This window comes from Pteropus medius, unplaced genomic scaffold (genome assembly GCF_902729225.1).
Source record: "Pteropus medius unplaced genomic scaffold, Ma_sr-lr_union100, whole genome shotgun sequence".
Classification (NCBI taxonomy): Eukaryota; Metazoa; Chordata; class Mammalia; order Chiroptera; family Pteropodidae; genus Pteropus; species Pteropus medius.
The window spans coordinates 11,789,637-11,802,309 of record NW_024354500.1 but is presented as its reverse complement, the minus strand read 5'-3'; the positions used below and the strand labels follow the sequence as shown (position 1 = coordinate 11,802,309).

The window sequence follows — 12,673 nt, the reverse complement described above, 5'->3', positions numbered from 1 at the left end:
TCAGAAAGTTGAAAGTGCAGATAAGAAGAGACTACTGCGCAAAGGATATACGGAGAGGTAGAGGGTGGCAAGAGAAAAAGGCAAAGTGTATGGGCCAGAATGGACAAGAATTTATATGTAGAAGGTGAAACAGTTATTAAAGGGGTAAGTTCTTGAAGACATTACTATGATACAAAAAAAAAACCTAGAAGTTACTGAAGGATTCTGTATGGTAAAAAAGATATAAAGTGGTCAAAGTCTAGGGAGGCTGGGATGTGGTTATCATAATGGAGTCAGGGCATGGATCAAGGGCAGAGAAATTGTCTGGATGGATTTAGTAATGAATCTGTTCTTGAGATAATGCACAGGAAACTATTGAGGAAGAAAAAATTGTTATTTCAATTTATGCTCTGGGATAAATTGAGATGGTACTGAGATAGATGTTTTAAAAAGAGAGAGATAGTCAAGAATTGGCCTAACCGATTGGCATAAATGGCTTATATAAGCCTAATCTCATTTTTAATCTTTGCAAGTTAATTCAATAGTTTTTAGTATCTTGTATCATCTTTTATTGAGGAAGTAATTTTTATTATGAACTTGCTTTGAAGCTGACCACACAATTAATATGCAGCATAGGGAATATAATACAAAGCAAATAAAACCCTTGTGTGAAATTTTTTGTCTTGAATTAACACCTTGTCAATTGTCTTGAGCTCCTGATGAAATACATTTGGGCAAAATAAGGAAAAGCTGACGTTTATGCAAAATGAAATAGTTTAAAATGTTGAATGAGAAGTTTATTCCTCTGGGTCAAGTATAATTATATGCCATGATGATAAAACACTTTCAATGGACTCATAATGACCACGATTATCACTGAATCACTGAATTTTATGATACAGCTCAGCCTTGAATGTTTAACTTCTTTAGTACTTTAATAAAATCCTAAAGTTAGAACACTTCAGAGAATGTTTAATTCTAATCCATCCTGCCACTTAAGGCACAAATTGTCATATATTTAAGCGCATCTGCCTATGCACTTAAAGTGACAGAGAGGTCACAAATAATACTAACAACAAAAACAAGCCATACAACTACTGAGTGATTTTTATGTGCAAGCATTATGGTATATTTTACATACATTATTTTATTTTATTTAATTCCGACTATTAAATCTTCTCTCTACATTAAACCAAATTTGCCAGCCTATAACTTTTAATTAAATTATTGGCCCTAATCATCCTTCCTGGGGGGAAAATATAGTTATTATTTATAGCATTTAATAAAAGTAATTTTGTTTTTTAATATTTAATCTCAGTCATCACAATAACCTTATGAAGTAGGTAGGCAGTTATTATCTTTCACATTTTTCAAGAGAGAAACTTAGCCTTAGGGAAGGTAAGTAACTTCCCCATGGTTGCAAATACAATAGTTGATAGAGCCAAGGGTGGATTTCGAAGCTCAGGTTTTACTTATGACATCCCCTGAGACGTGGGCTTTGTATCCTGACAAAACCAGGTGGTGAGCTCCCTGAACTGAGAGTGAGATCCCCAACCATGGTGAATTGACTGAAGTAAGAAATGTCATTATATGAGGCCTCTGAAGAAACAACTGCGCACCTATCCCAGGCAACACCACTCCAAAATGTACTCAGTATAATTAAGCCTTTTTTCCATTCAAATTTCTACACATCCCAGTCTATCCATACTGGTTAGCAATAAATTTAACATTTGGTTTTCTATTCACAAATGTGGCTTTCTTTACCATGTATACTGTAGGACATGGTATTATTTTGACTGAATATATATTTAAAAAAAAAAAGGGTTGCTATCTGTGGATGCCACACACAAAAAAAGTCTTAAGAATTAATCACTACATTATGGTTAAATCAAAAGCAAGAGTTCACATTAATTTTTAGCAAAAGTATCACAACTAAAGAAGTATAGTGACTTTAGCAACTAATTTCATAAAGAGATAACGATTAAAATTTATCTGATTTATATTAATTAAGTCATTCCCTATTATTCTGTCATCAATTTCCTGCTTCCTTCACTGTATTTATCACAATTTCATTGTTTCATTTGATTATTTGCTTATGTAATTGTTTACTGTTTTTCTCCTTTAGTAGAGAATAAGCTATTTGAAACACAGTGCCTGGCTTTCAACAAATAAATGAATGAATCAAAACAATGAGAAAAAAATAGATGGTTTGGCATGATGTTTTTACTGGAGATATCTAGTTCCTGTAAGGACACAGGTAGTCTAGGGCAACTCAATGTTTTGTTCCAATGGCTAAATTTCCAAACCAAATATATTATGCAAAAGCTAGCATTTGTCATGTGGCTTGCTAACAGAATATCAGAGATAGAGTCCATTCTACAGATTTCAGAACATACCTTAATCACAAACCTTGAAGCATTTTTACTACTCAATTTTATCTTTATCTAAATGTCATTGTACTGAACTCTGTGATATGGCACTCAGATCTCCCACTGTTGTCTTAAGGATTGCCTCAGCTGCAGGAAGCACTAATACACACACTTTTTCAAAGTGACCCATCATGTCCAATGATTAATCAGTACAGGAATATAAAGGCTTGGCCATCTCATCATAACTGGGGACAACTAGGAAAAGCCACTCTACCTCCAGAATTCTCTGTGAGGTAAGTGGAAAGTGTCATTGTTTCCATATCACAGCCCAATTTCTCCCTCTTCCCACTCCTACTTCCTTCTACAGGAGTTGATTTCTAGAGCACTTTTTTTAACACTAAAGTTATTTCCTAATCTACTCCCCAGGTAACCTAATCTGTGGCAGTTAGTACCAGGAGTGGTCTAAGAAAGCAGGTAATAAGATGAGGCTTTGGAGCTGGATCACTTGCTGCCTGGCTGGCAATGAGGACCCCATCACTGCCCTGGCACAAGGTGGCAGTCCCACTGTTAAAACTTTCACCAGAAGTAGGTAAGGATGGTATACCAGTGGAAGGAAACACTTTAGCTGGAATGATGTATCAGATGTTTGAGAAATAGTAGCTATGAGGACAATGAGAAAATAATATAAAAATGCTGAGAGCAAGTAATCATCAGTGTGAAAGCCAGAGGACTTCCCTGGCAAATACAAAGTGTTCTCAAATACTGTAGCTTCTGGACAGAAAAAGATGATGCCCAAAACAGGGATTAATCAGCAGAGTAGTCATAAATTCCAAAACTCTTAAGAAAGGCAGATATGCTAAGTTAGGATCCTGGTTGAAAAGAATAGGATCCTGCCATACGGGTTGAGATTCCTGGTTTGATGCCTTCCAAAATCTTGAATTCCCCACTTTCCCAGAACTTTCTGAACCCACAAAAGTGGCCTGCCCCTTCTGTCTTGGGGATTATGCAGATAGACACTTCTGCCCCATAAGACAAAAATGTGCCTCCTTAACCCCCATCTGTCTACCCTTACCTCCTCTCCAGACCTCTAGGCCTCTATAATTAAGGTTATGTCACATTATAACCCACCCAGGAAACACTAGGTCTCATAAAGGAAGAAAGAAGCTATTCCATAAAGGAACTGCAAGATCTAGCTAGTTTATATTAGTGAGGAGAGTACATGTGAGATTAAATTCTGAGACTGTTTGATCAAAGGGGGCAGATTAGATAAGGGAGAGTCTATCGATTTGAGGACATTCTCCTGAGATGGAGAGTTAACAATCAGCAAGAATCTCAGCAGATGGTATAAACTTGTGACTAAAACGGTTTCCAGAAACATGGACTAATATTAAGTATGATTGAAATATCAGAAATGCTGTGGCATATAGCAGAAGAGGGGATTACAAGACTCGGAGAGTACATTCTGGAGTGCATATGCTACATAAGGCCAGAAAACCCATTAGATGATTGTACTCCATAGGGAGGTCTAAAAAACACACTATTTACCAAAGCCATAAAAAAATATGCTCGTGAGAAGACATCTACATTACTCAGTTACTCTTCCAAAGGCCAGAGCTGACAGAAGGACTCACCAACATTAATAGCAATGCGGATGATAGAACCAGGCAAGGATCAGAAGTCATCAGAAGCCAGGTGATCACAATTAAAAGAGTGGCAAGGATGGGTATGTGTGTGGAGCGGACCTACAGTTACTGAGATAGTTAATAAAATTAATAAAATACATATCACTAAAGGCAAAATAGCTAAAAAGGCTACCACGCAATATGTACATTCAAAAAAAATCAGATGGATGAACACAAGGCTGAGGGTAGTTGCTCCAATGAAATCACAATACCTTGCTCAATTTACAAACCTGAGCTAATTTTCAGACCCAGAGTCCACTAATGGAAGAAAAGGCCTAATGTCCAGAGGGAAAGACCTCGCTACCCCATGGCAAGAATACTAGGTAATAAGATCCTCAATCTTCTCCACCAGAAGGCCCTTTATTAAGGTAACTCTGCACTGGGGAGAGGGAATACCTAAACATTTAGAATTGACAGTGATACTAGGAGACCTGAAATATGCTGTCCTTCTCATTAGAAGCATATGGAGGCCAGTAATAAATGGAGTTCTTGCCAAGGTCTAGCACATAATGGGTCCATTGGGACCAGAGACCCACCTGGTGGTGATTCTTTAGTCACTAAATGTATAATCAGAATAGATATACTTGGTAAGTGCCGTTAACACCAATATCAAGTCTTTGGTCTATGAGGTAAGAGCTATAAGTGTTGAGAAAGCCAAGAGGAAGAATTTGAGACTGCCCCCATCTCAACCAAGACAATATAGTAAATAAAAAACCCAACATAGTATTGGTTTGAGATGGGCGAGTGGCAGAAATTAGTGTTCCTTTAAGGAACTAAGGAGCATGCAGGGGTGGTGCCAATAAAGTTATCCAAGGCTGTTGGTGAGTCCAGGTTGCAGCATTACTTCTCCCTTTAGCCACTCTCATTTCTGTCCCCTCCTTTCAAAAGGGGTTGATTCCAAGAATACTCCTTCATAACTCCTCAGAATCTGATTCCTAGGTAACCCAACTTGCAATAATCATTTTCCACCTTGAATTTAAGTTCCATTTTCTTTTAAAACAATGTTGGAATTATCTTCCGGACTACTTCCCAATATAATTGGGGAGTGCTAGGTTTCACTTTTGGAAAATTTTTCACAAAACAATGTCATACTAGGAAGTATTTTTGAAAAATCTTTGGGATTTTTTTCAGAGAAGAGCCTAGAAGTATAAGTCCTGATTTACAGGTACTCTCTGCATTTAAAATTATTGTTGACTCTTATCAATCCCCCTTTCCATATCAAAGACTTTAGGTAACCCCTCAGTTCAACATTGAAAAAAGCTTTTCTGATTTTAGATTGACAAAGCACATTCAAAATTAGCTCATATCTCATTTTCTCCAGAAAGCTTTTCATTGATTCCAAATGGAATTATTTCTCTTTTTATTTCATTAGCAGTTAAGTATATACACGCTATGTTCATAACTTGTTTAATAGCTTCTTTGTAAATATATTAAAGTTGTCTATATAAAGTTAGACTTTATTTACACAAAGACAATAAAAACAAATTTGTTGAAAATTTCATTCTCCTTTTCTTTCATATAGCCTCACAGTATTCTCAACATAATCTCCTGATTAATGTCACTACCTAGAAAGTTAAATAATTTTAAAACCTTACATAAGTTTTACAGAGTAAGAAATTTAAAATTAAATATGAAAAACTATTAGCAATTAGCTGTACTAAGCAATCTTGAATTTAAACTATATAGTTTCTCAACTGTTTCTATGAATAAGTTTAATTAAATAAGTTAATAAATAATAGCAATAAATGAATCAGGTGTGTTTTTAAAAAGTAGTCCATACTAACTGGCAAATATACTCTGCATTAAAAGCTTGAATAATGGGAGATTCAATATATTTTATATATTATGCAAGCTGATGAAAGTACTTCCTGCTGTTGCATACAACTTAAAAATAAACCTTATATTAAAAAGAAACCAAAAGAATGCCTCTAGTTACAGCTGATTCTAGCAATGAGTTTATTTCTATGAAAAAACCAAGGAAACATATATGTCTTTAAATAGTACATGGTTTCTGTGGCTATACAGTAAAAATAGAATGACTCTTACTGTGACAAAATTCTCCCAGAATATATTACTAAATTATGGTAGAAGTCTCTTCTTTGAAAGAAATAAACTGGAAAATTTTATAGTAGCACTTGGCCCACAGTAATATACTACTCAGACTAGGTGAAATATAGTGCTGCATTTTAATCAAACACTGTATTTTATTTTTAACATTTTATTTATTTATTTATTTATTTATTTATTTATTTATTTATTTAAACATTTTATTCATTTTTTTTTTCTTTTTTCTCCCTACCCTCTCCACCCTCTTAATCACAGATTCATTGGATGTCCTGGTCCTTGCTCCATTCTAGACCCTGTAGATTGTACTAATGCATGCTCACTTTTTCCTCTGCTTCTCCTACCACAAAAGAGTGAGATACATCCAGAAAAGACTATCATAGATCAAATTTTATCAGCAACCAGAAACAAAGAACAGACTGCCAACAATCATAAAAAGGCTTGCTCAGGTAATTTAGTTACTGGCTATTGCCTCTTCCACTATACCATGCATTCCAATAACCACAGGATCTAAAGATTTTTGTAGGAGAAAAGTATCTTCAGGGATAGCAACACAGACAACCTTTTCAGAGATAGACTGATGAAGATATCTTCTGGCCAGTAGGAGTTATGAGGAAGCGACTTCATTTAAGTCGCTTCTAATTATTAACATACCGCACCACACTTGGACATTGTTCTACTTCATTATGTTAGGTTATCTTTAAATTTTTGAATTTCAACTCGAATATAGATAAAATAAATATTGTACATACTTGGAAGAAACTGCCGCCATGAATTCATCCAAAAAACTGTCATATTCAGGACCTCTCACTCTTCTCTGCCGGAGTCCAATGTACAATGGATCGTTAAGTAACTCCTATTTAAAAAAAGTTACCAGAGATATAGAAATAACTAAAGGCAAGTCATTTACTTGTTCCAAGCCTCAGTTTTCTCATCTTTATAATAAAGATAGAAATGGAAATAAAATCTTGCCAAACTGCTTCAGAATCAACATAGAGAGTAAATATTTAGTATTATATAGAATATATCTGCAGTATATGCCAAATAAGAAATACAATTGCTAAACATTAAAAATGTTCTCCCTTATTCTGGGGAAAAGAAAATAAATGATAATCTCTCAGTGGTGCTAATTAGGAAAGCTCAGTTCAGATTTGATGGGCAAAATTTATCACATAGAAAAATAATATTAGGTTTTGAAGTACTATATTAACTTAGGAAATGGAAAGGTAGCAATTCCTTTCTTAATTTTTTTTGTTTCTGAAAGCAAAATCATCAACCAACATTTGATTACATCATTAATATTACATGTTAAAAATAAATTTTTTAGCTTTGACTAAAGCTTTTCTTAAACTTCGTAAACTTTATATAGTTAAGATTATTTTCAATGATATATGAGACAAGATTGCTCTGCTCAAGATTTACTATATGCAATGTTATTGTTTTTTATTAAATTATTTTTTAATTGAAGTATAATTTATACAGAGTAAAATGCATCCATTTATAACAAAAGCTCCCAGTAAACTAGGCATAAAAGGAACTTCTTCAACCTAATAAAGGGCATATGTAAAAACCCCACAGCTAACAACATATTTAATAGGAAAATTGAATGCTATTCCCCTAAAATTGGAAACAAGACAAGGATATTTACTCTCACCACTTCTACTCAATACTACACTGAAGGCCTTAGCCATTACAATAAGGCAAGAAAAAGAAAAAATAGGATTATAGATTGAAAAGGAAGAAGTAAACTTTTTGTACATATATGATCATGTACATGGAAAATACAAAAGAATCTAGAAAGAAATTCACTAGAAAAACTATGTGAATTTAACATGAGTACAGAACATAATGTCAATCAATATATACAAATCAAATGTATCTTTATTCATCAGCAACAAACAACTGGAAATGAAATAAAATACACAGCTCCATTTACAATAGCATTCCAAAACATGAAATTCAAAGGGACATATTTAACAAAATATGTGTAAGCCCTGTACACTGAAAACTATAAAATATTGTTAACAGAAATTTTAAAAGACAAACTTCTTTTGCACACTGGAAAAAAATGGCAATCCATGCCAGTAATAGTGAAACAATTAACAAAACTGTCACCTTCAGAATTCTATAATAGAGAAAACATAAATCTAATGAATTTGCAAATCTTGCTAAAGAGATTCCCAGGTAGACTGCTGAAAGTGTAAACTGGCTTCTCGACTATATGATAAAGTTATAACAGATGAGCTAAAAAAGAAAACATTCAGTGTATGAGCAAAATTAAAAAAAAATACAGAGGGCATAAGACTTGCTTGTAAAAGATTTCCAAAGTAAAATAAGACCTAAAGTCAAAGACCAAATTAGCGTGTGGTTGTAAATAAGCTGTAACAACATATTTAAAAATCTCTATTAACTATAATGATTTAAAGTAGAGTCTAATAGACCTTCTAGACTAGATAAAAGGAACTCGTCCCACAGCTCTCAGATATGCCAACCAATGTAAGGAGAAAGTCTGTTTTAAAAAGAATTGTGAATTGGGAGTGAGGGAGCCTTTATGTATTGGAGTGGACTATAATGTGATACACAGAAAGCATCCCCAAAATTTAAGGATGCTGTAATACTTGGATTAATTGGGACAGAGACACCTCAAAATGAAAATACCTCTCTGAGTCCCCAACTTCCCACAAGAAGGAAGCAGGCTGAGAAAACTATTCACCTGACATATGGCCATTTCTTACGGAAAAGGAAGGATATCTCAGAGGACAGCCAAGAGCCCAGAGAGCAGAGCCAGAAGCCTCAGAGGACAGTTGATACAGAATCACTCTGATAGGCCCTTTTCAAAGAACATCCCCTGCCTGCAACATGGCCTGGAAACATGTGTCCAATGGGAATTCAAAATTGCTATGAACCATTTCGAGCCACATAATTCCAGTTCATCCCATTTTGAATGTGAGTGTTGATTGTGCTTTTTCTGTCCCTGTCTCACCATTGTATGTTTAATATCTGGGAACAGATAAGAGGACCCACACCAAGGAGCAAAACACAAGAAGCTTCATCTGCATCTAGACCTGATTTAGATAACAGGATTCTGAACTTGGCCCTGCTGTTATTGGGATAAATCTTTTAGAAACCTAAGATGGAGATGAGCATATTTTACATGTGGAATATGAACAATTTGTGAAAGATAAGAATCTATATTGAGAAACGCCAACCTGCCCCAAGCATCCTAGCCTCCCATGCCAGGAAATCATAAACATTAGTAAAATTGTAATTGTTTTAAGTCATTAAGTTTGGAGGTGGTTTGGGTATAGACAAATGATATGTTTTTACAGGTGTGGTGATATTGTTAAGAAGTCTAAGTCATTCGAATCATCTCTGTTGGGATTTTTTTTAAGCCAACAAATTATAGTCTGGTTCACACCTGTTGTCCTAGTGTAATTATTAACAGCATCCGCTTTCATTGTGAAAGTGTCTTGGTTTGGCCAATACATTATGTGGTCATCCTACTTATAATGTACTACATGACAATGAGTTAAGGCTTTCTGGCTAGCTGAAAGTTAACGTATTTAATCATGTGAAAATATTTCAGATGAAATATAAAGTCTGAAACAGAGTGTTGTTGTAAAGCTCAGCTGTTCCTCAAGGCCTAAAACCTTTAAACAATCTACTGGCAGGCTTCTGAACAGCTGAGGTTAAAATACCAGTAAATTATTCATGGCTGCCAGAATTAAAATACTTTCTCCATGTCTGGAATATATTTGGACTTCTAAAATGTGAATTAAGAAAGAACACAATTGAGAAAAGAGGTCACATGTTTCCTCTTCTCTTTTCTTTCATTCTTTCCCATGCTAATAATTAAAGTATATATCATAAAGCAGACGAAGTACAATGAAGAGTCAATTATGAAGATTTATGAACAAGATTAAGCTTCTGAATTAAATCAAGAAGTTATAAAATTCTCCCAATCATAGCATCTGTCAAAATTTCCTGTTTTTAAAATTTTTTTGATAATTGGGGCTTGAATAATGAGTGCATTCTTGGAGATTTGACTGACAAAAAATAACTACAAAAAGCAATTTAACAAGATCACCCAGTTTTTACAATGGCTCCACAGACCAAGCAGCCTAATACAGAGGTGATATTAACTTACTGGATTCAAAGCTTTTTATGGCCTTGAATAAACAATAAATCTTTGTTGGAGAATAAATAAAAGTCTTTTAAGCAAATGCTTAAAAATGGTTTTACCTTCTTTAGTAAGAGTTGTCACATGTAATGCATGTGGTATCTTTGAAGACTTATGAAGACTTATAACATGAAAGAAAAAGATTAGAAGAAAAACAGTAAAAGCATATGGAAATATAAAAGAGTTCGAAAAGGATATAAAAAGGGTATATATTGGTAAAGTTAATTATCTTAGCACTATCTCGATTCTGAAACCTTGGGAACCTTTATTTGAAGTATTCATTTATTTGAAGCAAACAGTAATCATTATCAACCCTCCCTTTGTCTCTCACATTTCTTTTTTTTCTAATCTGAAGTTTCTGACAATTAAAAACTATTTTCTTAATATTTTAAGTTTTTACCATTAGGAAAGCAATACTTCCTATTAAAAAAATTTGAGAGCACTGAAAAGTAAAATGGAAAACAAAGAATGCTAATAATCTTTACTCATTCAGAACTACCCACCACTATCCCCTTGATGCATATCCTTCTAGGTCCGTTAGTTTATATCTATGCATATATAATATTATCTGTCCAATTTGCTGAGGGACAGAGAGGAGGAAGGTTGTGGGGATGGGCGAATGGGGTGAAAGGTTAAAGAAGTACAAATTATTAGTTGATAGTTGGTCACGGAGATGGAGAGCACGGCAGAGGGAATGCAGTTAGCATTAATATGATGGCTAGGTGGAGGGCCAGGGGAGGGAGGGAGCAATTGGGGGGATCGTTTTATGAACTATATAGATGTCTAACCAATGTATTGTATACTTGAAACTAATTTAAATAAGTAAATTAAAAATATACATATTATCTATCCAAATGTGAGACAATATCATAGACTTTCATAACAGTTTTTCACATAAAAATATAATGTGAAGTTTTCATGTCAATAGATGAACATTTTTAAAACTTGTGATCTATACTGGAACTCTGCCCTTCTAGAGAATGAATAAATTAACATTCTCCCCTAGTGATATGTTGAACAAGCATATGACATTGTTGCTTAGAAATGTTGAACAGCATATAACATTAGTAGAACAGACTATTGTTCCTATTGTAAATGAAACCATTTTTTTTGTTAAATAGTCATTACAAGTAAATGGGAATGCTGTTGAGCTTTTAATGTTTATTTTATAAGAAGCCACTTTACTGAAAGCTCTAATTTGGTCATGGCATTTTTCATTTACTTTCTTGGGCTTTAAAAATTACCTATAAATATTGATGAACATATCACCTATAACAAAATGATAATTTTGTCTTTTCCTGTCTGCCAGATATATGCCATTTGTATTTTTTGTCCTATTGCACAGGCTAGGACTTTCTGAACAATTGAAAAGAGGATAGCAGTGATAACGGCAGATTCGAAAACTCATTAAAAGAATGCCTACAATATATCACTATTAACTATAATGTTGCTAATGGTTCGGATAGTTTTTGACATTAAAAATATTTTTCAAAATTCAATTTGCCAATACTTTATGAAGGATTTTTGATTCTACATCTATATTAATGTAATCTTTACTAAGTGCCTACAGAATGCCATTCACAATTCTAAACACTATGTTAAATCGTGAGAATGCTATAATGTAGGTACTCATTTTACATAAAGAATCTAAAGCACAAAAGAATTGAATAACTTTTTCAAAATTACACAGCTAGGAACATAGGTAAACATATGAATAATTAGGAATTTCTTGTTATGTGCTATTTTTTACCTGTTTGGAGATCAAAGTTATATTCTTTTCATAAAATGAAATGTGAAGCTGTCAATTTTAATATGATCTGGATCAGTCTATATAGCAGAGGAACAACATGTCCTGAAAACTTTAAATAAACCCATAATCCTATCTTAGTTTAAAACTAAACTACTTAACATTAAAATTTAGACCTAGTTTTCTTTTTGTGCACTTGCTTCTGATATTTTTGTCTATAGTTTGTATGGACTCTGGTGACATCGTTCACACATATTCAACTATTTTGGATAGGGCCTATCTATTTTATCTAGTAGCCAGGGGCCACAACTAACAGTCACAGGATAGAGGCTGGCCATGCCAGAAAACTAACCATGTGATTTGGGGTGGGGAACCTTGGGTCATGTAGTATCAGTCAAACTGGAGACTGATTTCACATATGTGATCAACCATGCCTAGGTAATGAAATCTCAATAAAATCTCTGAACATTGGGGAATATATTAATCTCACACACTGATACCAGAAGGTAATGTGTCTTGACTCCACAGAGGAAAATAAAAGCTTCACATTTAGAACTCTACAAGACTGTCCTATGTATCTCTTCTTTTGGCTGATTTCAGTAAGTAGCCCATTCCTGTAATACAACATAATTGTGATTAAATAGCTTTCAGT

At 34.1% G+C, this 12,673-nt stretch overlaps 1 protein-coding gene across 1 annotated transcript in view; it reads right to left on the bottom strand.

Moving 5' to 3' along the window:
• ME1 (malic enzyme 1) overlaps window positions 1-12,673 on the bottom strand; it is a 144,590-nt gene that overhangs the window by 66,175 nt on the left and 65,742 nt on the right. Inside the window, exon 6 of the mRNA XM_039852868.1 lies at window positions 6,847-6,950. Coding sequence (XP_039708802.1) covers window positions 6,847-6,950 — 104 coding nt within the window. The remainder of the gene's footprint in view (window positions 1-6,846; window positions 6,951-12,673) is intronic.